General features: G+C 38.3%; 1 protein-coding gene across 1 annotated transcript; it reads left to right on the forward strand.

The window, feature by feature from the left end:
• Positions 1-1,779: 1,779 nt before the first annotated feature.
• LOC117287994 (DNA annealing helicase and endonuclease ZRANB3-like) lies at positions 1,780-25,933 on the forward strand. The gene is made up of 21 exons (XM_033768659.1): positions 1,780-2,199; positions 3,357-3,375; positions 3,816-3,994; positions 5,067-5,298; positions 5,815-5,933; positions 8,542-8,614; positions 9,278-9,349; positions 10,013-10,144; positions 11,106-11,291; positions 11,759-11,830; positions 13,097-13,276; positions 13,772-13,927; positions 14,380-16,374; positions 17,979-18,109; positions 18,862-18,988; positions 19,608-19,758; positions 20,527-20,582; positions 20,859-20,993; positions 22,584-22,690; positions 23,121-23,226; positions 24,464-25,933. The coding sequence occupies exons 1-21, from the start codon at positions 2,066-2,068 to the stop codon at positions 24,641-24,643; spliced, it is 4,542 nt and encodes a 1,513-aa protein (XP_033624550.1). The 5' UTR covers positions 1,780-2,065; the 3' UTR covers positions 24,644-25,933.
• Positions 25,934-26,027: the final 94 nt, after the last annotated feature.

Consider the following 26,027-nt stretch of genomic DNA (forward strand, 5'->3'; position numbering starts at 1 on the left):
TATTTCACAGGTTTGTTAATATTCCATGTAGGCCAACTGTTGATCACACAAAACATGAACTCTATCGGCGACTTTGTCAGCTCCTCCAATCATATTATAATATTACAACAATGTATACCTTTAACCAAAGGTGGGTCTCTGTAAATAAAGCTCATCTCACTTTTTTAATACGAGACAGTGGGTTTTGGTGCAAGAAAATTTACTTCTAGGATTGCTTATGGTCTAATTTTAGCAAGTAAAATTTCAGGGTTCAAACTGTTATCAATGTTGCTTTCGAATAATTCACTGATAATTATATAAAGCAGGCAACTCTCTCTAAACTTGCTCTGACGACCCAGCGAGTTTTGTTTTTGTTCATTGGCTCCCAAACCGCCCAGCAGTTTAAAATTGTGTTGGAGAAAAAAAGAAAACAAATCATAGTCGAAACTAAAGAAAGAATTGCAAAAAGTCCACACCTCCTTACTACTCCTATCATTATCATAGTCTTGGTTTCACGACGCTCAAGTTGTATTTTGGTCAGTGTTTTATGAGACGATAGCGCACTCTAGCGGCGTGACTAAAACATTAAAGGAGCGTTATGGAGTCAAGACTATCGAATTAGTACATTGTAGTACTTTTTAAAGGCCCTACGATTTTTAGATGGCAACCTGGGTCAATTCTTGCCACCCCTACAGTAGGCTATAGCACCTTCTAAAAATCATGCGGCAGTACAGTGTATGGGCTTTTATGTCAAAAATTCAAGCTAATGCAAACTTCTTGATGTAATTTCTTATAGAATAAAAATGTTATGTTCCTGCAAAAAAAAAACAAAAAAAAAACCACATGTTAACTCTTATCTAACACGCAACTGTAGTAATAATGTAAATAAAAATGTTTTTTTAATAAGCACACTATGAAAACGGTTGGAGTCTTTCTTTTAATCCTGTTTACATACTCCCATGCGAATGCATGTGAACGTTTTTTTTTTCAAGCTGGAGTTTGTGTGATTCATTCTAGACGTACTGTACCGTAACTGTTTGGTACTCCCTGCCTCGGGGTGCCCCCTGAGTTCATTTCACTTTAATATTTTTGTTTCTGCTTATAGCCCCATACCAAGAGTGGTTTTAAGCCTCTCTTTGGGGCGAACTTTCGGATTTGGTTTATAGGGTCCTGCTATTGTTCTATTTTTCCCTTTTATATTATAAGAATTCCTCTGAAGGCCGGCCCAAGTTGAACAAACTAAGACCCTCAGGCGGGCCCTCCGTCATCAGGGACAACCTCAGCTAGAAAGAGCACGCCATTTTTATGATGATAGATAAATAAATAAAATAATTTTTATTTTTTTTAATTTTTTTTTTTATGATAGGCATGGCCGGAAAGAGCTAACAAAATACGAAGATAGTCTAGATACCACAATAAAATATTATCAAGCTAATAACTACGGCTATAGCCTATATAAAAAAGATAATTCCTGATTATCTAAAAAAAGAAGAAGAAGATAACCGCACGGTGCAAGAACTTTTACACTAGCCCCCCCCCCCCCCCACCAATCATCAGTATCAGTGGTCCACCCCCTTTACACTGGGCAGTGGGCCCCTGTCTTTATACCAAGGAAGTAAGGCCGTGTCCGAATTAGCGACTACGGCTACGGCTAGATTTCCGCTTAGCAACACCTTTAGCAATAGCCATAACCTTAGCCGCCAATTCGGATTCGGCCTTCACGAGCCTCGAAGAATGACGTTTCAGGCAGGACACAATAAAAAACATTCTCTCTGAGCTGTCGATTGGTGGCGCTTCATGTCATGGCGCGCCACACAACAAATTCGTGCAACATAAATAAGTTTCTAAACCAACAGTGAAACTCTTGTTTAGGATAAAATTAAAAGTATTAATTATAGAATAATTACTACTGGAGTAGGATAATGGATAATGTCACAAAGGTTTTGACCTAAAAATCCGGTGATTATCGAGACACTTGTGATCGTCGAAGAATCAGCCTGATTTAGTGATTTGGTGATGGGATGTCGAGTGACCGTGTTTGGTGTGGAAACATCGGACCACCAAAAACTAAATAAATCACATCAGAATGACAGCAGAAGTGAAAGAGTTCGACCCTTCAAAGGATGCTGTGTTGTTGGAATCTTTACCTAAAGGCCTGTGCGACAAGCTGTTGCCGTTCCAGAAAGAGGGTATTCTGTATGCACTTCAAAGAAATGGAAGGTGAGTGTAGTTTTTTAATTTTAGTTATTCAACATTTTTTTTGTAACTATATAATATAATTTAAATTTTATTTTTATAATAATCTCCGGCTACCTCCGACCTCCGACTTTTACCAACACCCTAAGTAAGCCCCTAGTACAGTAGGCCTATAATAATAAAGTATAAAAATAATAAAAATAAGGTGGCACATATAGAGTGTCTATTCTATTTCAAAGCATTACGCGTTTTAGGGTGTGTCCAATACAGATCAAAAATAAAAATCGAAGGTGGCCAATTCCAAACTCAAAACAAATCAAAATCGCCGTAAACAAGTGGGTGGGTCTTTAGTTGCGATAACGTTACCCTCCTCCCGACGGAGGGAGGGTAACGTTATCGCAACTAGACTGTGGTGGGTCTTTCAGCAATTTCTTGAATTTTGGTTCAAAAGTGAGTTTGTATTTCCTCAGCCAGGAAGTGAGTTCCACATAGTTGCGATAACGTAACCCTCCTCCCGTTATCGTAATTAAATTCCACAAGGACTGCATTGATGTAGAAAGCATCTTGTGCGAGAGTAAAAGCAGTTTTTTTTGCATACCCTAAGACGTTACTCCTACAACTATGGAGACGATAGCGGAACAAACCTATATAGTTCTAGGAGTAACCTTCAGTGTACTACTCTAGAACTGAATACACCTTAACCAGTGTACAGAGTCTTATATAAGTACAAACAACAATAGCCGTAAGAACCTCGACTAGAGTACCTTCTGTGACGGTGACACTGCCTAGTTTTTACTCTGTTTTTTTTTAAGACATTCATGGTTTGTTGGCTCAAAATAACTTTCTTTGGGCAGTGAATTCCAGAAGCGGGTGGTGTCTAAAACTAATAAAATTGTCTAGTGTACTTCTTTAGTATACTCTTTTGCCCTCAAGTCTCATAAAAAAAAAAAAAAAAAAAAAAAAAATGCAATTGAGTTTAAGTAAATCCATTGCAGTGTGACTGGGAGTTTTCACACTGCCCTGGGCATCACAGCTTTTGATAATACATGCTATTGTGATGGTTGTTTCATTCAAATCACATGACCTAGTCTAGTGTTGTTAGGTTAATGTAACTAGGAGGCCTAATGTTAAACAAACTTACAAAGAAATAAATCACTTCTTTCCCCTCATTATTTCTGCAGGTGCCTGTTTGGAGATGAAGTAAGTACCGTTCTGATTTTGGCTTAAAGGGAAGGTACATGTTTGGTAGTTACTCAAAACAAATATTCACTTAAAAACTGACTTGGTAACGAGCATTGGAGAGCTGTTGAGAGTAAACAAAATTGTGGGAAATTACTCCCTCTGAAGTAACTTCATCCAACAAGGGTGTTTTTTCTTTCATCATTTCCTCGCAACTTCGATGACCAATTATGAGCCTAAATTTTCACAGGCTTGTTATTTTATGGTTATGATGGGATACACCAAGTGAGAAGACTGGTCTTTGACAACTACCAAACGTGTACCTTCCCTTTAAATTACTCTTTTAAGCACATTTGTGTGAGTTTGTGTCCTACCCAAACTGAATGTTAGATTTCAAATGATCTTAAAGTTCTGAGTAGAGGACATGTTGGTTTTTATTTGACATTGCTATTTTTATGTAGATGGGACTCGGCAAAACCATTCAAGCCATCAGCGTTGCTTACTGCTACAAGTCTGATTGGCCGTTGCTGATTGTGGTCCCTTCCTCGATGCGCTATCCATGGATTGAAGAGCTGGAGAAATGGCTGCCTGAGCTTCAACCAAATGATATCAATCTGATCACTTCTGGGACTGACATAAGGTACTTAAAAATTGTCTTTTTGTGTAAGCAAGTAGGATTTGAAACTTTGCATGGTGGAAATAAGATATAGAAGAGTTTGCGGTAACACCATGTAATGACTATTCTCTAAATGAGTTGGGGTGGTTCTGAAAAGAACCGTTGGTTTAACTCGACGTTTCGATCAGTATGCTCTGATCGTCTTATGGAGAATGCTGGACTCTGATGCTGCATGCTGCTTAAGTACTGGGCGGCGGATTAGCTTGGTGATGCACTGATCGAAACGTCGAGTTAACCAACGGTTCTTTTCTGAACCACCCCAACTCATTTAGAGAATAGTCATTACATGGTGTTACCGCAAACTCTTCTATATCTTGTGTAAGCAAGTTTGCCCCAAACAAGGTTAAAAGCCACTCTTGGCAGGACAGGAGGTACTAGGTCGCAACGCACTGATGTATATCTGTAGAAAACAGGGTCTGGCTACAGACCTCGGCATGAAAGAGGTTGTAACGTTGATCTCAATCCTTCACCAAGAGGTTAACAATACGCTTCCTGCACTCTGCCTAATAAAGATAAATGACAGGCAGAAGCTCCGGCCCAAATCTGCCAACAGTACTCCATTAATAGGGGAGTATGTTGTCTTTTACAGGTAAAGGATAACATCAAGAGGTAAGAACTTCCGAGCTCGATACAGACAACCAACTTGCATGTTAAAGACACTAGACACTATTGGTATTTGTCAGAGGGAGCCGTTTCTCGCAATGTTTTATACTACCAACCTCTCCCCATTACTCGTTACCAAGTAAGGTTTTATGCTAATAATTATTTTGAGTAATTACCAATAATGTCCACTGCCTTTAACAGACTGATTATATTTGCACGTGTAATCTTCAGTAAGAGACGGTTTACAATGTAGCACTCTTGGCTTTTGATTTGTAGAATTATAAGCATACATTCATTTATACTTAGGTCCTAGAGCTGCTTACTCTTCCTGATTCTAGAATCTACAGACAGTTCCCTGAAAATAACCAATCTTTCATGTTCTCCTAGATTACATTACTCAAAGTAGTTAATCTACTCATTTTTTCTTGGTCAGAAACATACCCAGCGCCAAGATTTCCATCATCGGTTATGGTTTATTGCGCATTGCCAGCAAGACCCTTGTTGGAGCCCTGACGGAGCAGAAGTTTCAAGTAGTCATTGTGGATGAGTCGCACTACCTGAAGAACAGACAAGCAGCTCGTACTAAGCTCCTGGTACCCCTTCTACACACTGCAAAGAGAGTCATTCTGCTGACTGGGACACCAGCCTTAGCAAGACCTGCAGAGGTAGTTTTATCACTTGTATTCGTGCATGCTCCCATTCTACAACCCCCCTTTCAATGGTGGTTCTCATTGTGTGGTCTGTGCTCCCATCAACATTGACCGGGGGGAGGAGGCGGGGGGTGGGGGGGGGGGTGGGGGACGGGGGAGAGAACATTTATTGTGGCAGGGGGGAATGGAATGGGGAATGTTTGTTGTCACATTGATAATGTGTGGCCGATTCAATTTGGTCAGGATTTTAGGCACAAATAATAGAGCTGCTTTAAGCAAAGAAATACTGCTTAAAGTGTTGCTGCTAAGCCAAAGCAAGCAGGCTACCAGTCACAGATTGTACACGTGACATGCTATTTTGGCTGGTAACCTTTTTGTGGTAAGCATAATTTGGGTGAGTTTAGCTACTTTTGGGGTCCTGACAAGTAAGCCAGGAGGCTTACGACCGTTCTTCTCGTCACACAACGGTAATTATGTCTATCAAAAATAATATTTATATTTGACGTTGTATTCCTTTGTATTCCTTCAAAGCTGTTTACGCAGATTGACAGCGTGCAGAAGGGCATTATGGGTAGCTGGTCTCAGTTTGCGAAGCGCTACTGTGACGCTCAGTGGAAAAACTTTGGCAAGCAGAGAAGATGGGACACAACGTAAGTAGACCTTACCTTTTGGGGTTGGCGGAGTGGTATATTTTCTCACCTTCCGCCGGAGGTACTACCGGTTTATGGATTGGGTTTTCAGTCGCTGCTTGACTGCATGGTTTGCTCTGGAATAATTCTTGGGGGGTTTCCCTCCCATATCTAAAACTTAAACTTCCTTGTCTTCTCTCCATTGGGTTCTTGGGTAGTTTATTGATGAAAGTCAGTGTGCACTATTGGTAATTGTCAAAGACCAGTCTTCTCACTCAGTGTATCTCAACATATTATGCATAAAATAACAAACCTGTGAAAATTTGAGCTCGATCGGTCGTCGGTGTTGCGAGATAACTACGAAAAAAAAAAACACCCTTGTCACACGAAGTTGTGTGCATTCAGATGCTTGATTTTGAGATCTCAAGTTCTAAACTTGAGGTCTCTAAATCAAATTCGTGGAAATTTACTTCTTTCTCCAAAACCACTCCACTTCAGAGGGAGCCGTTTCTCGCAATGTTTTATACTACCAACCTCTCCCCATTACTCATTACCAAGTAAGGTTTTGTGCCAATAATTATTTTGAGTAATTACCAAAAGTGTCCACTGCCTTTAAGTTCGCTTTTCTGAGAATCCTTGGCTGCACAACCAAGGGCGGATTGCAATAAAATGGTCTTTGCCAGAAGAATGGTCTTTGCCAGAAGACCAGTCAATCGGTTGATGAAAAAAATAAAAATAAAAATATAAAAGTTATTTATATTGCGCTTTTCCAAAACATGACCGAAGCGCATAACAAAGAAAAGGATTAATTAAAACTAGCAAGAAACAAATCATTAATCTACTTTTTAGGAAAGAGATTAGTTTTAAGTTTTTTCTCAAAAGTAACAACACACAAAGATTTATGGACATTAATTGGGAGATTGTTCCAAAGTTCAGCAGCAGAGTGTGCGAAGGCGTGTTCGCCATAAGTTAGTTTAGATTCATGAGTGAAGTCAGTGAAGTGCAGTGAAATACGAACTTGAAGCATTTCTAAGCTTTGATAGTTACGATGGTTGACATTATACATAATACAACTGACACACTGACACTGGCTTTGAAAGGTAAACAAAGTTTGGACAGTATTGACTTGCCTTCTGTCGAGCAAAGAAGTTGGCACTTAACTTATCTAGCGTTACTTGAACTGCAGATAAATTCTCCAGTCACAACTACTTGTAAGCAATTTGGCGAAACGTCTGGGACAAAATTAAAGACATAATAAACATTGTCTCGTCGTCGTAGGGCTCTTTGCATTAACTATTATCACTAACAGATGTCGCGCCATGTTTACAAACAAAACAAACACCGATTATAGCCAGCTCAGCGCAGGCTTAAAAGTATAGACCGTGCTGATGCAATCAGTCTATAATAATAACTGGATTAATATAGCGCCAAATTACCAAAGGATGCAAGGCGCTTAAATAAAGGAAAGAAAGAAAGACCCAACAATGAAGACAACCAGCTACAAGTTGGAGCATTCATAATTAAAGACTGTCGTGCACTGAACGGTTTAAGACCACTAGGTGCAATCCGCCCTGAAATGAAAACTCTGTCCATCAAAAACCCATCAAAAATGAACAGCTGGTTCCATTTCTGTTGGATTAAGACTATATCGATAATGTGTGTTGTTTGAGACCTAGTCTGTACTTAAAGCCATTGGACACTTTCGGTAAACATTATTGTCCAAGGCCCACACTTTGTGTATCCCAACTTAAATATAAAAACACAAACCTGTGAAAATTTAAGCTCAATTGGTCATCGGAGTCGGGAGAAAATAACGGGGAAAACCCACCCTTGTTTCCGCACATTTCGTCGTGTAATGAAATGTGTTTAAAATAAATCCGTAATTCTCGATATCGAAATTGATATTGTTTTAATGTTTTCTCAAAAAGTAAAGCATTTCATGGAATAATATTTCAAGAGAAGTCTTTCACCATTACCTTCTGTAAACCATGTAATTTATTTGTAAATCTGTGAACTTTTAACTTTTTTTTTCTGTTTCAAAAGTGTCCAATGGCTTTAAGCTGCTGTTGGCATTGTGTATGGTGTACAGCAGAGAGAAACCTTTACCAATTAGGCCTAACAAAAAAAAATGTTTAATTATTTTATTCAATACCCCATGCATGGTTAAAGGCAGTGGACACTATTGGTAATTACTCAAAATAATTATTAGCGTAAAAGCCTTTCTTGGTGACGAGTAATGGGGAGAGGTTGATGGTATAAAACGTTGTGAGAAGCGGCTCGCTCTGAAATGACGTAGTTTTCGAGAAAGAAGTAATTTTCCACAAATTTGATTTTCGAGAATCAACCATCTAAACGCACACAACTTCGTGTGACAAGGGTATTTTTTCTTTCATTATTATCTCGCAAGTTCGATGACCGATTGAACTCAAATTGTCACAGGTTCGTTATTTTAGGCATATGTTGAGATACACCGACTGTGAAGGCTAGTCTTTGATAATTACCAATAGTGTCCACTGCCTTTAAAGGAACAAATAAACACAAACAGCACAATGTGGGAATGTTGTGGCGCATACTTTTCTAGATTTCGGTAGTACATAAACATATCTTTATTTTCTTGTGTTTTAATCAGAGGAGCAACTAATCTGAGTGAACTGCACACACAACTGGTACAGAAAGTCATGATCAGAAGAGAAAAGAAAGATGTAAGTTTCATAATTCTGTATTTTGTATCGTCTTGCTTGATGGCAAACCCCGACATCTATTAAAGCGGGAATCCAGTTAACATCTAACCGCAGGTCCAGCTTCGTTGAGAAGTAATTTTTTTGCCTTTTCATGCCCCACCGGTGAAGCAACCCAAAGGGGCATATAGTGTTTGCAATCATTGTTCTAGCGACTACTCAGTAAAGATTTGTTCTATTAAACTCCAAACTTAGTGTGTGGATTGGTCTTGGGATCCCCCAGAAGCCTATTTTTGTTTTGCCCACTACAATAAATATCAAGTTCATTATGGCTAAAACAAAAGAAATATTGTCTAAACTCTACATCAATTAGGAGGTTAATCTCAGCGGGGCATTTGTGTTTGTCAACATTGTTGTTTTTTCAAGAAAGATCCTTAAATCATTCAGTATTGACCCAATGCATCGGACGTAATCATCACAGTAAATCTTGGTTGGGCAATTTTGCGAGTTAGTGTCCTTTACATGCTAATAATAATGTGTAATTTGCCCCCCTCCCCCCTCCAAATGGTGAGCATGTCAGATGGTAGCCATTTGTGACATTGGTGCAAGGTGGTCTATACTTGTACATCGGTGTAGGAGAAAAAGAAAATGAGTTAAAACTGGTTGTCTTTTTTTTTGGTGTCACAGGTTTTAAAGCAGCTACCGCCAAAACGACGACAAAAGGTGCCCTTTGAGTTGGCTGACTCTGCAGAAAAGAAGGTAAAAAGGAAAACAAGACACTTGTTCGAGATTGTTTCAGCGCTCTACCAACTGAAGTAACTAGCCCTAATGTTTGCGTTCTCCCTATTTCATTAAGGGGTGCCAGTGAGTCAGAAACTGTTAATAATAATGATAATAACCTGTTTTTATAAAGTGCTTTTCACCCCCGGAGGGCGTCCCAAAGCCTTTTACATGTACATTATTACCCCTGGTCACTGGGCCTTAATTCACTCCTTAAACCATCTCAGCTCCCTGGTGGGGAGTATACAGCCTTGTGCAACATTAATATGCGCTTCTCGGCTAAATCAATCACAAGAACCATTTCTGCCCTCACAGGCACCCATTTACCCCTGGGTGGAGAGAAGCAATTATAGTTAAGTACATGTATCTTGCTAGGGGACACAAGTGTCACGACCCGGATTTGAACCAACACTCTGCTGAACAGAAGTATCAGAGCTTGAGTTTGGTGCTCTTATCCGCTCGACCATCACACCTGTAACTGCAATGTAGACAGGGCTCACTGCCAAGTTTACATTACAGCCTTTGAAGCGGCAGCAGAGGCAATCACCTTAATAAGGGGATGCATCTTTTTTTATTTCAAATATCAAGTAATGAAAGAGTAGGGAAGTCATGATCACTCTCCTCCTATTTTGTTTCTCGTAGGAACTGGAAGATTGTTGGGTACAACTTGAAAACGTCTTCAACCCCAAAGGAGACATGGAGGAACTAAACAGCTCCGGTTTTGAAGTCAAGAGGCTGGCCTCTCAGATGTACACACTTACAGGAAAAGCAAAGGTATTGGAGAGGTTTTGCAAGCCTATGGATTAATAAAACAGATACTGATACATCAACACTTTGTGTGTTCCTGTGACGCCAAGTTGCAATTTCCATACTTTGCTGGGACATGAACAATGGAGTTTTTTAAGACCTCATGAATCTGAATACTCTATAAGCTGAAGTGTTAGTCCCAGCCTATTTCTATACCATCCGGCCAGGTATATAGTTAATAAGCAGGACAGTGCTTTTCAGAACTGAGAATTCTCCCGAACATCCAAACAATCTACTCCACTGTAGTAGAATTAAGCAAGACAGTTCTCTAAGAACAAACTCTACCTGGCAAATAGATACGATACACACATGGTGTTACCGCAAACCAAATATATAACACTGGAGTTAATTTATACACATACGCTAAAACACAAATTCGTTTTGTTGAAATGTCCATTTTAAGCAAACAGAATGCAGTGTCAACAGGATTTCTTTTTTGCCAGGCTTGTTGTAAACTTTCTTGACATGCGTTTAACGTGTGGGTTCGAAAACAAAAATAATATATATCAAGAGAGGGCAAAATCACTAAAGAAAAACTTTTGACTTTGGAATGATCATGGCAACACAAATCAGCAAGAAAGACTTAAAGAGTTTCGAAAAAGCTTAAAAAAAAAAAAAAGTTCATTTTGAAAGAGTTAATTGGTAAACCCCAACTCATACCACACTAAGTACTTTGGTAATTTTGGTAATTTTGTTTTTGTTGGCTGGTCCATATTTGAATGTTTCTTTTGTCTGGTAATGAATGGGTACCCTGGCTTAACTTCCAATCATGACAACCAAGTCTATGATAATTCCATGTTCACTTCAATCTTTGTTGTGTGTGTCTGGGTGCCTTGGGTCGTTCCTTCCAAAGTGATCACAGTCCTTTCAAAGTGATTGGCAAACCAAAATTTGTGTTGTTAATTGTTGGTTTTATTATCCATGTTAGATTGGTGCTGTTTGTGAGTACATCAAGATGCTGTTACAGAACGACAACATGAAGTTCTTAGTCTTTGCTCATCACAAGGAAGTATTGACGGCCCTGGCTCAAACTGTTGCGGCTTATACCAAGGAACATCAAAAACAACTCAAATATATCAGGATTGACGGAGACGTACCAAGCTCAGAAAGAATGGTAATGTTTTTAGCGTTAGTTTATCTCTCAGTTTGTGAGTTACATGCATAAACTTGAAAATACCAGCAACTTATAATAGAGACGGGAAACAACTAAGCAGGGACCAATTCCATTGCTTTGTTTTTTAAGAAAAAAGGGATAATTTGAATCTGATAAAGACTTCGGGTCTAAAGCCTTTTTTTTTAGGCATCACCAAGCACACAAAACTGTGCAACAAGGGTGTCTTTTTCTCTTCATTACTTTCTTGCAATTTTGATGACCAATTGAGCCAAAATTTTCCCAGATTTCTTATTTTATGCAAATGTTTAGATACACTAAGTGAGAATACTGGTCTTTGACAATTGCCAAAGGTGTCCAGTGCCTTATATAACACCTTTCATCCGTTGGTCATTGTGCGCTATATCAATCCAGTTGTGATTTTGTATTGTTATCTTTTAAAATTAGTTGGTGTCTATTTTCTTCTTCAGCATTTGGTGAATCAGTTTCAGACTGACTGTAATACCAGGGTTGCGTTACTGAGCATCTTAGCAGCTGGCACGGTGAGTACTGAATAATTGCTGAGCAATGCTGACCACTGACCGTCTAAAGCCACGTTGCCTTGGATCGGTCGAGTTGGTCTTTGAAAAGCGTTTGTGACCATTTGTCATAAAATGCATATGGGTAGAAAGATGTTGTAAAAGTAGAGTACAATGATCCACACAAACATGCTTCGAAATTGTACGGTTTCCCTTTTACCTCGTCGACAAACACGGTCGGCCATTTATGGGAGTAAAATTTTTTACTCCCATAAATGGCTGACCGTGTTAGTTCGCAACGTAAAAGGAAAACCGTGCAATTTTGAGGCAAATTTGTGTGGATCATTGCATTCTACTTTCAAAACATCTTTCTAACCATGTGCATTTCATGACAAACGGTTGCAAACGCTTTTTAGAGACCAACTCGTCCGATCCAAGGCAACGTGTTCCTTTAATAGTTACCCCCTAGATTACTTCAGTCATTCTCTCAATGTCTCTTCACCCCTAACAATATCAAGCACCAAGTCTTACAGCTCCAAATCCTTCTCATGCGCTACTCCTAGAGTGTGAACAATTTCTCCCACCCTTGCTTCAATCAAGTGGCTCTCTGAAAAGCTAAAAACCAAACTCAAACCTCACTTGTTTCAAGTTGCCTAAGACTAAATGGTCATTCTAGGCTATTTTGAGTTTATTGTGAAAACAGTTTCAGATGACCAGCCGTCGATTTCACAAAGAGTTAGGACTCGTCTTATCTCGAGTTAGGATGAGTAACTCATCCTAACTTAGGATTAATCTTAAGGTCTGCATGGTACAGTGCAGGGTTGGGACTCGTCCTATAAGTCCTAAGATTAGTCTTTAGTTAGGAAGAGTTTGTGAAATCGACGGCAGGATTTAAATATATGTGTGAGTTTCATGAACAAATATTGAATGCCTTTCATTTGTGGATTGTCGTCACTTTGCTTTGCCTTGTGAAATGGACTAGTCTTGATTGAAATAACCCCTTGATTATACACATGTAGACCAGTTGCATAAGGCAAAATGATACAGGGACACTGGGGTCATGCGCATGCTTTTAATAACAAAGAACAGATATCGTCCAATGATTTGCCTCTTTCGGGCTCAGTAAGGGCACTTTTTGGCCTCAGCGAGGACACTTTTTGAGAGTGTGGCGTCACATTCTGCAACATTGCACTCCTAAACATTCAATAAATATATTGGTAGTCAAATGAGTCCAATGAAAGCCATGTTGTATTTATCCTTGTGCGTTATACCCTTCCATTCGGTAACCAGGGATTAACTCTGACAGCGGCCAGCCAGGTCGTATTTGCAGAACTACACTGGACGCCAGGTATCCTACACCAGTGTGAGGATCGAGCACATCGCATTGGTCAGTTAAATGCTATCCATGTACACTATCTGGTTGCCAAGGGAACCATCGATGAATGGATGTGGTCTGCATTATCAAAGAAGGTATTTGTCTATAGTTTCAAAATTGTTGCCATTGCTTGTTTTTTCTAGTACCTATATTTTTTTTTAGAACAACTGCGTGATGGCCCTATAGCCAAATATCCTTCCCATGACATACTCTGACTGTGTGAAAAATTCAATGCTTGTATCATCAAAGGTACAATCTTGTCATCTACGTTCAAGACTAACAGATTACTATTGGGTCTTTCGTCTATTAACGTCAGTGATTAACTGTATCTTTCGTCTGTTGATTGTTTTTTTTTTAATGTACTTCTTATTCTATTCTTAACAATCATCCATCAGTTCGACTAGGGGTTTTCGGGAAGGACACTTAAACAATCCCAACAAAACTACCCGACAGAGGAATTTTACTGATCAATAGATGAAGAGTGGAAGTACCCAAACTTAGTGATCTCTGTCATCGGAACGGTGCAATCCGTAAAAGTTAAACATGTATATTGAAATTAATATTTGGTCACACATTTCATTCTTTGATAGGTGAATGTCTTGAGCAGTACCTTGAATGGCCGACTGCAGCATCTTAGAATGGATGAGAAAGAGAAGGAAGAGGTGGAGTTTCTTAAACATGCTGCAGCCTGGTTGCCTAGCAACAGAGACTTAGATGAAGATGATGCTTTCTATTTTTCTCAAAAGGTTGGTACGCTATTTTGTTTTGACATCATCAGCATTAAAATGTTCGGCCATTCATTTAATATCAGAAGAAGAAAAATATTCAATTTCAAGAAATTTTGCGGTAAAGGAATACAAACCTGACCACAAAATGTTTTTCTGTAGTAACTGTATTTCAAATTATGTGAAAAACCAAAAAGCTGGTAACTGTTTCTTATTGTGTTACATTATGTTATATTGATATTGTGTATGTGATGATTGAAAGAATGTATGCCAATTCCAGGTTTTTTTTCTTTGAAAGTGAATTTAGGCAACTCTTTTTGTTATACATGTACAAACCTTGGTTGAAGTTGTTTTCAACATTGCATTTGGTGAAGTAGTTGTTGCTTTGAAAGCTCATGCAGTTATTGTTACTAATTATAGTCATTAAAATGCTACGTTTTATTTTCCATTTTGCGATTTGTTTATCATTGTAGGAGAACTGCAAAAGTCGAGACATCCGTAGTTTCTTTACAGCGAAGGGTCAGAGTTCAAAGAAGAGAAAGCGCAAGAATACCCCAGCTGAGACTCCCTGCAGTCCACATGGGGAGAGACGCTTCAAGGAGGAGATTCAGTCAACATCAGTCATCGTTGATGAAGACGAGGACGACTTCAAAGCTATTAAGAAGCATCGTCCATCAAAAGATGTCCTCCACAAACGATCCATCATCGGAAGAGATGGAAAAGACTCATCTCCAGATGTTTCTATAAAGAGCTGTCCAGACACGGTTTCTTTACCTGAGGATTGTCGGCCAGGAGTAAGTGGTGAAGATTGTCTTACACCATCTTTTGATTATCTGGATGATCTTCCTGTCATGAGAAGCAATAAAAGACCTCGACGAGGAGTGACTTTTGATGATCAGCGAGACAAAGACAGTGGCTGTACTAAAATAAAAACAGCCGGGAGTCCAAAAGTCATCAAGTTGGTCAAATATAGCTCGTCCTTCGGCCAGCAAGATAATGATTTAATGACGGACAGTGATCAGTCCTACATTTCTACTAACTCTTCAACCAACAGGAACAGAAATCAATCGCCGTTAAACATTTGCACTCAAGAACGTGGCAAAGATCGAAAGAGCTACTCAGTCATATCTGTAAGCTTGTCTTCTGCATTTGTTAATGAAGATGCAGATGAAGATGCTGGCTTGTTAGATGAATTCCCTTGGTTAGAAGAAGCTTCCCATGCTGCTGATGAAGCTTCTCAGGCTGCCGATGAAGCTTCCCGAAGAGCCGATGAAGCTTCCATAGGAGCTGATGAAGCTTTTTGGGCTGTTGACGAAGGTTTCCCAGGACCTGATGAAGCTTCCCGTGCTGCCGATGAAGGTTTCCCAGGACCTGATGAAGCTTCCCGTGCTGCCGATGAAGGTTTCCCAGGACCTGATGAAGCTTCCCGTGCTGCCGATGAAGGTTTCCCAGGACCTGATGAAGCTTCCCGTGCTGCCGATGAAGGTTTCCCAGGACCTGATGAAGCTTCCCGTGCTGCCGATGAAGGTTTCCCAGGACCTGATGAAGCTTCCCGTGCTGCTGATGAAGGTTTCCCAGGACCTGATGAAGCTTCTGGAGTTGCTGATGATGCTACTAGGAGCTGGAGGACATGGGGTTGTAATGCCTGTACCTTTAGCAATCATATTGACTTGCCATTTTGTGAAATATGCAGTACACCAAGAAAGACCAAGAGAAGTCGACTGTCAGGGCAAGCTTCTCAGGGAACAAACAAATCATCTACTTGTCAGAACAATGACAGTAAAACCAAGAATAATTCAACATTTGCAGCCCAAAGACTCCAAACATGTGAACCAGATCAAATCAAGAGTCCCAAAACACCAAACCGGATGACTAAAACAACTGAACAACCCAAACTCACCTCAACAGTCAACGCTACAAATAATGAGGACCAACAAGTAAACGTTACTGACAATGACTCGGTTCTTGCCAAAGAAATAGAAGACGCTACTTGCAGCTATCTTGCCAATTTGACTGCACCAGAAAATGCACTAGAGGAACCGTGGAGATGTAACCAGGCAAGCTGTGGTTACGTCAATACAAATAATGACAGTGAATGTGAGACTTGTTGGAGTCCAAAACCAACTCAACCATCTGACAAATGCAGTCCTCCAGCCATCAAGAGAGCGAAACATTGGATATGTGCTGATGCAAACTGTGGTCACTTTAATACAAATGACAATGGTGAATGTGAGGCATGCTGGAGTCCGAAACCCAAATCACCGAGAGTATCATTTACCGCCTTCAACGACGCTTCTCAGAGTGATGAATCTAAATATGTTAACGATCCTCCTGATGATCTGGAAGACGTCAAACCAACAACTTCTAGTTTGAGTCTGATGGACTCCGAGGTGGAAGACCCTGTGTTGTATGACTCTTTCCTTTATTGTCTCAGTAAACACACAGACAGGATCTACCTCTACGATCAGGTAATTGTAAATCTCAAAATATCCACAGATCTACATTAAACTTACAGGGTTTGAAGATTATGATAGTGGAAAGCTTCCCTTCAAATATTACTAACTGAGGTTGTGTAGTTTTTGAGAAATGAGTAAAACAAGTCACAACATAATTTTCGTCTCAGGAAGACGAAAATTATTTTAGCATGTAAATTCCCATTAACCAGTTATGATATTATACCAAAACGATAGCATAACTGGTTAATAAGTTTTTACATGCTAAAACTGAGACGAAAATTATTTGTTTTACTCATTTCTCAACAACTACAGCACCTTAGTAAGGAAAATTGTAAGGGAAGCTTTCTACTATCATAATCTTCAAACTGCGTAAGTTTAATGTAAATCTGTGGACATTGTGTTTTGTGTTAGGAAAAAGTACATAGACCCTTTAAATCTTGTGAAACTTTTTTTATCTTGTCAGTTAAATTGAAAACTTTGAAATTAAGATGTATTATATAGGATTGGTAGAGCTGACAAAGTTAATTACTCACAAAAAGTTAGGAAACTATTTCCAATCAAGTATATTTTTATAATTTGTTGCTCTGTATTAAGTTATATCAATGCAAAGCTGAGGTGTTCCTCTTTAAAGTGATACCACATTTGCAATGATGACATGTTGCTGGAATTGGCTACATGAATGACAATGAGGCAAAGTCACAAATCAAATGTGCAAAAAATTACTGTTATCTGTACTAAACAGTCAATAGGTAATGATAAATAATCATACCGCTCAAGCTTCAGAACCATGAATGGTTTACACAAAGATTTGCACCGGTGAGAACACCACACACAATTACCCCCCATCTCTTGAAAAACACACTGTTTGGGTATTTGCAAGGCTGTTACTGAACTTCGTGTTTCAACAAAGTAAGTGGATTAAGATCAGTAAGTTGCCTTGCTTGCTTGAATTACAGTGTCATTGTTTGTTCGTACAGTAACACAAAATTGCTAATTTTGGCACATTTTATTTGTGACTTTGTCTCATTCTCATAAATGTGGCTAAGTCCAGCAACATGTCATAGTTGCAAATGTGGTATCATTTTAAAGAGGATCGCTTCAGCTTTGCATTGATATTTAACTTAATACAAAGAGAGTAATAAATAATTATAAAATTATACTCGATTAAAAAATGTTTCTTAACTTCTTGTGAGCAGTTTAGTTGCAGACAGTATTCATGTTTTAAGTGTTCAACCATACATGTAGTAAAAAACCTGTGAAATCTACAGTGGTATGGATCAATCCGTTTCGTGAGTCGGGATGAAATGTGGGAAACCTGCACAATTTTTGGCATAACAGGTTTTCAGCCAGTATTCTTGAATATGATGTAATTTCAAAGGGAAATAGGCCTATGCTCTTAGGACTTTGGATAAGTTAAGTTCCGTAACCATAGACATTGGGACGCACTGAACCCATCCTAAGTTAGGACGAGTTACTCATTTTAACTTAGAAGCACATATTCCTAGCATTTCGTAAAATCGGCCCCTGGATGGGCGTCATTTCACAAAAGCCTTAAAATTAATCTTAAGATGAGTCGTCAGTATTTAATCTTTTTCCCCTTAAATTTTTCTTGCCAGGATGAAAGACCCCTAAATTGTAGCTTCTTGCCAATCGATCTTCAACACCACGATCTGGACGCTCTACCATCCGTCCTTCATTATCAGCACAATTTGCGTGTTGCTTTACGCTTTCTAAGGGAGTGGAATAGGTAAAAAATACCAAAAGCTTCTGAATGTCATGTGTTATTTTCTTAAAGACCCTTCTCAGATGTCGTCACTATTTGATCACTCGTCATGCCAGTTTACTTGCACGCTCAAGTCACTCACACGATCTCAATTTGAATCCTTGTGTAATATTCTTTTGTTCTTTCCTTTTTCCCCTGCACTTAAAGGCACTGAACACGTTTGGTAATTGTCAAAAACCAGTCTTCTCACTTCGTGTATCCCAACATAAGCATACAATAACAAGCCTGTGAAAATTTGAGCTCAATTGGTCATCAAAGTTGCGAGAAATTGATGAAAGAAACAATACTCTTATTGGACGAATTTGTGTGCTTTCAGATAGGAATACCAGACTTCTGGCTAGAAGTCTTTTAGTTTTTTTAGTGAGAAATTACCTCTTTCTCAAAATCTATGCTACTTCAGAGGGAGTCGTTTTTAACAATTTTGTTATACTATCAACAGCTGTCCAATGCTTGTTACAAAGTCAGTTTTTAAGTTAATATTTGTTTTGAGTAATTACCAAACGTGTACCTTCCCATTAACAGTTTCCCATAGCTTTTGTACACACATTTCCTTGTGAAGCACCCCAATCTTTAGAATTTCCAGATGGAGTCTTTTTTCGTTTCCCTTTTTTGTTTTGTCCTTCGTACCATAAGGTTCCAGCGAAAATGAGCGCACACACATCACAAAGAGTTTATGTTTGAGTACTGTGAATCGCAATGTTCATGTTTTTCCTCAGTCTGAACGAGATAAAGAAAAAACAGCTCAGGAAGAGTGGTGCAGTAATGGAAAATCCTCTGGCAGCTCTGGAATCACTGAAACAAGCACAGCACTATCAACCATGCACTAAGAGGTCCCTTACTAAGGTCAGTATGTGTACAACTACTTTGATTCATTTGATTTGTTCCTTCTCTTTTTGTTAAATTGGTGTTAGAATTGCACCAGAGATAAGGTACAACTATGTAAACAGGCATGGCATTAGAGTTGCTCTAGAATGCAAAGATCGTGGGTTTGAATCCCACCCAGGTAAGGTGCCTATATGATTTTCTTCACAGAATTCGGGCAAGTACTGAGTATACAGAGTGCCTAATACACATCGTTGTATAGGGGTAAAAAAAAATCAAAATGAATTGGCACGGTATTATTCCTACCTTAGTCTGATTTCTGCTTTTTTTTTGCTCCGGGGAAAAACTATAGATAAATAGCCCAATAGGTTTATTGAGCCCTATTAGGTCTGCCCTTTTGCTCAAACACTTTTCAAATCTTTTTTCAAAGGACCTATATACCTTTATCACGGTGCAGCCATTTTGAATTTCTCCCATTTATACCAATGTTACCAAACCGAGGCTGGAAAAACAAAATAGTCTGGTTCCTATTTACAAAATTATTATTAGCATTCATATTCGATACGAGGAACATGACCAAGACGGAGGCACCTCTGGAGAAATTTATCAACTGAAGTTGTTTTTTGTAACATCTGTTTAGATTGACTTGGCAATTGCGGCCAAGCAAAAGGCAGACTTAGTGGGTGGTAGTGTAAGAGTAATTACCAAGCATAGACACACGTCAAAAGGTAGACCGGCACCTCACTGCTCCGACCAAAGTTCATCATCAGACGGTGCTTCATCAAACTCAGGTGAGCAATCATGTACATTGTAGATAAGTAGGATTGGAAACTTTGCATGGTGGAAATACAAAAATGGAAAGGTTTGCGGTAACACCATGCTTAGTATGCTCTGATCGTCTTCTGGAGATCCAGAAGACGATCAGAGCATACTGATCGAAACATCGAGTTGAAGCCAACGTTTTTTTTTCAGAACCACCCCAGCTCATTTAGAGATAGTCATTAAATGGTATTACCGCAAACCTTTCCATATATTTTATTGTAGATGTAATACTTATTCTCCATAGGATACATATACATACATACATACATACATATAGGGCATTTATATAGCGCCACTATGTCAAGAACGCAGCGCATTAGATAGGATATAGAGAATGTTTGATACACTTCTTAAATGTTCGAAGAGAGTCGGATTTCCTGATTGAGGGGGAGAGTGCATTCCAGGTGTGTGGAGCAAAATGTGAGAATGTGCGACTTGAGGCCGACTTAAGATACAAGGATACAAGGTGAGGTGCAGATTGCTTTAGTCTGATTTCAGTAGCCTGAACAGTCTATGAAAGCCTGTACAACATGAACACGTAGGCCGGCCTTTGTACACAATAGAATTGGCTTTTAGGCCTAAGTTAGGATGAGTATCACGTCCAAACTTGATATAAGACTAGTCTTAACTTTTTTGTGAAATCCACCCCTGGTTTTGTAGAAGAATAAGTTAGTTTTACATTATTTTCAATAAACTACCTTCCCTTGAAAAAAAAATGTATTCTTCTTACCCTACAGTAGCAGAGCAGTCAGACAAGAATATTTCTGCACTGAAGAGAGGAACATGTGTCCAGGTAAATTTTCTTGTTAACTTTGTTTATTTTTTGTTGTGCCTGAAGCTTTGTCGCTGGTAATGTCTGCTCTTCCACACTGCTGCTATACCCAGCTCCTGTATTACTTATTTCTCAAAAACTACATTACTTCAGAGGGAGCAGTTTCTCACAATGTTTTATACTACCAACCTCTCCCCATTACTCGTTACCAAGTAAGGTTTTATGCTAATAATTATTTTGAGTAACTACCAATACTGTTGATTGCCTTTAGTTATACCCTTTTATCATGAATGATAGGCTCTTGATGATGAAGGGCGCCCTCTATGCGTGTTTTGTGGGAAGGTTACGTCAACGAGCACGGCTTTGGAGAAGCATCAAGGAGCTGCATGGGATATGCGTTACTGCTCAGAGACATGTAAACACGAATTCAATGTGAGTTCCCGAAGCTATTTAAAGGGTATATGTACTTTTTCCTAACAAAAAACACAATGTCCACAGATTTACATTAAACTTACACAGTTTGAAGATTATTATAGTAGAAAGCTTCCCTTGAAATTTTACTTACTGACCTGCTGTAGTTTTTTGAGAAATGAGTAAAGGTAATAATTTTCGTCTCAGTTTTAGCATGTAAAAATGTATTAACCAGTTATGCTATGGTTTTGGTATAACATCATACATGTAACTGGTTAAGTGGATTTTACATGCTTAAAATGAGACCAAACTTATTTTGCGACATGTTTTACTCATTTCTCAAAAACTACACAACCTTAGTTAGTAATATTTCAAGGGAAGCTTTCCACTATTATTATATTCAAACCCTGTAAGTTTAACATGTTTAATGTAAATCTGTGGACATTTTTAAAAAGTACCCGAATCCTTTAAAAAGTTTTCCAACATGATAAATCATATTGTGATTTGAGGCATTGGATGGTATTGGTATGATGCTCTTTTTGCCACCTTTGTTGGTTTTGTTGACACTGATGGACGAGCTTCCTGTGCTTTGAATATAGTTTTGATGTGCTCCCTTTCTTATAAGAACTTGTATTTGTATCATTGATTCTCTTTAATATTGTAAAGTGCTCAGTGACTGGTTTGATGTTGGGCGCTGTATATGTCCTGCTTATTATTATTTAATATCAATATGGCTCGTCACAACACCCTTCGTACATTGAAGTCGAGTTGTTGAGTCATCGTTTGCGACCCCTGAACCAGAACCTGCAGTTACAATATACAATGCATTACCATGTAATAATGTTGTTATGGTTTTGATGCCTCCACATTTGAATGATTTTTGTTTGATCCAGGCGTCCTTCTCTTCCTGAAATGAATATTTTGTTTGATAAAATATATGTGGGCCTCTACTAAAAGCCGAGATTAATAATAGTGTGTTAAGTTTGGATGGGCCATGTTTTTTTTTCTTTTTCTCTTTGGATTTTGATTCATGTTTAACAGTTTGTTCATTTCAATTGAAGGTGACAATGAACGAGGAGATCAATGTCTGCTTTTTTCTGTAGTTGCTTTTAATCTCGGGTTTCCTTTTTCTTGGTGGAATTTTAGTTAATTGGCTTTATATTCTGTATAATTTCGATCATTTGCTTTGCATTTAACCATTGCCATTTTATCCATTCTTACAACTTGTGATATGTATTTTTTGTTTTCCGACCTGTGGTATGTATATTTTGTTTTCCATTTTGTGATGTATATATTTTGTTTTCCACTTTATAATAGACATATACATGTACCTGTTTAGTATTTAATTTTTCTTTTTCTTTTTTTTCTTTTTCTTTAAATGTAATTGAGGTACATTGTTTACGTTTCTTAATTTAGTAATCGTAATTTAGTAGCTCATACTGGCTTACCCTGGGTTAATAAAGGAAGCAAATAAATAAATAAGCCAAAAACTATTAAAATAACTAACTAAATTAATAAATAAATAAATAAATAAATAAATAAATAAGCAAATGCATGTTAACCTTTTCATTATCTAATAATATCCTTTTTATCAACATTTTATTTTTAAAGTGTCGTAGGTCAAACAGCAAGTATATCCGTGACCAGTTACTGGAGGCCGAACATGGAGTGTGCCAGCTCTGTGGAGTAAAAGCCCAAGAACTCTGCAACAATATCAAGTAAGTCATAACCCATCGTCTAATTCTCTTGTGATTATCATTTATTTTTTTCAGACTAACTTAATACTAATCATAATTTAAAAACAAATTGATGTTTCCTAATGTACTTTCGAAGGAGGTACATCTCATGTAATGAGTACGGAAACACTGTACAGAATGAAAAGCGCAACTGTCCTATTAAAAACCGAAAGCACTTTATAAAAATGTTTAAACTTTTTGTCCTGCACCACAGAGCTAGGGTATAAAACAACTTCATGTTAATTTGTAATTTAGATTGATAATGTTTAAGTAAGACTTCAGGGAATGTAGGACTATATTTTTATGAATTTTCCAATTTAAAATACCGTTCTCTTAAAACGGTTCTCACTGTTCGTTTATCAATATTTCAAAAGACCTAATTTCTTGTTTTTGTTTTGTCGTCTTGTATCAGAGATGCAGCAAAGAGTGAGAGGAAGATACTATTAGAGGAGAGTGTGATGTCAAAACTATCGACTTCAAGATTGAATGAAATCATTCGAAACCCATCGTCAGGCCAGGTAACTAGCATTACAAAGTTATAGATTACAAGTGTGCATTACTGACTTAATGGGGCTATGGTGCATAAATAAGGCAGGCCGATGGCTGTACATGTACATGGAATTATGAAATCGCCCCCATTTGTTGTATGCCTAAGCCCTCCTTCATAGTCTTATCTATGGAGAGGACATGGTTGTGCTGTAACTTTTTCAGTTCAGTTTAATTCAATTCAATGGGTTTTATTTAAAATATAACAAAAATACTTGACAGAAGTTAAAAAGACTTAAATTGGCGTGTTTACATACATCATTGTTCAAAATTACAAAAAGCTAAAAAGGAAAAGAACATCTGCAGGCATTAAATGCACAAAATTATAAAAATTTACCCATTCTCCAAACTCCCAGTACATTGTATCAATTTTAACAGAATTATTACTAACTGTTAGAGATACTTAAGTCATTAATAACTTTTAAAGGGATCTTTCTTCAAGTGTACAAATAAGTCGTTCATAAACACCTAAGAAAGTTTATCCATTCGAATTGGTCGAGAGGGCATCACGAGGGGTTGTTTGAACGGATGATATAACACCAGTAAAAAGTGTTATAACATAGGCGTGACACGCAAGCTTGCACCAGCGCTTATAAGACAGTTTCTTAATTTCTATTGGTCGAGAGCGACGGCTAAAATAGTTGCGCCACATCACGCAATACGTGCGACGTGCACATCATCTCCTTATAAGGAATTATATTTTGCATTTATTTTACCTTTTGACCAAAAAGTGTTGATTTTTTTGACAGAAAAGGTTATTTTGAATGGGAATCAAAGTGTGTTGAATCGGTTTTCAACTAGTGGTTTAAACCCGCCGAGGCCTGTCCCTTGATAATTTACCTCAACTTCATCTCGGTAAATTTATCAAGTCCAGGCCTCGGCGTGGGTTTAAAACACTAGTTGAAAACCTCTTTACCACACATTGATTCCCCTATTAATTACTATCATGCTTACTTCACTTTGTTTCAATGCAGGAAATCTTTGAAAAATTAAACGTATTAATACAAAGGGTCACAATTGTTTTCAGTTGAGATAACAGAATAGTTAAATTTCAGTGAAGATGTCTTTGACATGAGGGCAAGAAATAGCGCAGAGGTTGTCACTCCTCATTGACGCTCCTTCTTGTAAGCTCTGTGAGGGAGCTGTTTCAACTCTTAATCATGCATAGGTTCTGTGTGTTAAGCGAACTCTCTGTTTTTCTTTAACCAGTTTTGGCATGCCGATCACATCGTGGCCGTGTTCGAAGGAGGTGGTTTGTGTTCCCTGGATAACTTCCGTACCCTGTGCGTCGTATGTCATGATAAAGTGACGGCAGAGCAGAATATGAGAAGAAGAAAGCGACAGAGGACAGCCGGTATTTTTGATATCCGTTCATTCTTCAAGCCCTAAGGTTTCATATGGAATAATTTGCACAGCTGAAAACCAAAATTTAAAACAAGCACATTATTTCGAAAAAAATTAATAAATCAAAATATTTATATTGTAAAAATGTGTGACAAAAATGATAACTGTTACAATACTTCTCAATTTTAAAACACATTTTAAAAACCTTTTTAATATCTGAAGAGTTTCAACACAAATCTAAAAATTTCAGATTTCTGTAGATGTGTTTCTAAACTCGTTGGTAGACGTCGCTTTAAGGGTACAAAAATGAACCGACGTCCCCTCTGTAAACTGACTTCTCTGAATGTATTATCATTCAGTATTGCGACACTATGTAAATAAAAACGGGTTATACCCTTATGAGAAATTTCAGGACAATGGCAAGTAATTGAGTGGGCGCAATTGCACACTGTATAACATCAGTATTTGGGGTTCTTTGTGATTTAACAATACCAGGATCTGGGGGGATCAAATTGAGTTTATAGCAGTCTACCTGCACCCACCGATTAATACAGAAAGTCGAAAATAAATTTACTAATAGTCTAGACCAGATTTCAAAAAAGTTAACATGGGGGTGCTGATTCCGAAAATGATGGATACCAACGCTAATTTTTACTCCTTTTGCCTGAAAAACACATTTAAATCAGCACAGAAAACCTAGCAGAGGACAGTTCTTTGCATGCAAAAATAGTCGGGTTCTGATGTAGTTCCATATCGAAGTTACTTTAAAAAAAAATCTGGTTTAGACAAAGGTTTGTCGATTGCTGCAATCAATCCAAATATACAATGATGTATTGGAGGTTCAGCAAATATTTTCATGAACATGAAAAGGGGCACGGCACGGCACGACACGACACAAACATTTCTTTTGAAGGGTTTGTTGTCACAGTTTGGCTCAGTGAGCCAAGGATAATGATCACCAAACGTTTTCTTTGAGTTAATTGCAAAAACAATCACATTGATCTTCACAGTCGGCGGTGGCCGAGAATTAGGAGCACACTTGTCAGTACTATACGTTCCTTAAGAGTTAGGTCAACTGCCTGAAATGACATCAACACATTTATGTAAAAAAACAAACCGGACCTCAATAAAACTTGCACAACTTACAGTGAATATGCTACCTTAAATGTCATGGATTTGTTTATTATTACGAGTTGTGAAAACTGATCAATGGGGAGACGACCTACAGACTCAACAATATAACACCGTTATGGTACATGCCAAACAATGGGAGACTTTCTGGGACGATAGAGGGCAGCAGACTTACCGGGTAAATCCATTGTTCTCAGAATTATGCGCATGTTCATAACTACGTAAACAATGGAAATTTACCCGGTAGGTCTGCTGCCGCCTAGTATTGGAAAGTCTCCTATTGTATATGATCTTTACA

This window comes from Asterias rubens, chromosome 3 (genome assembly GCF_902459465.1).
Source record: "Asterias rubens chromosome 3, eAstRub1.3, whole genome shotgun sequence".
In the NCBI taxonomy this organism is placed as follows: Eukaryota; Metazoa; Echinodermata; class Asteroidea; order Forcipulatida; family Asteriidae; genus Asterias; species Asterias rubens.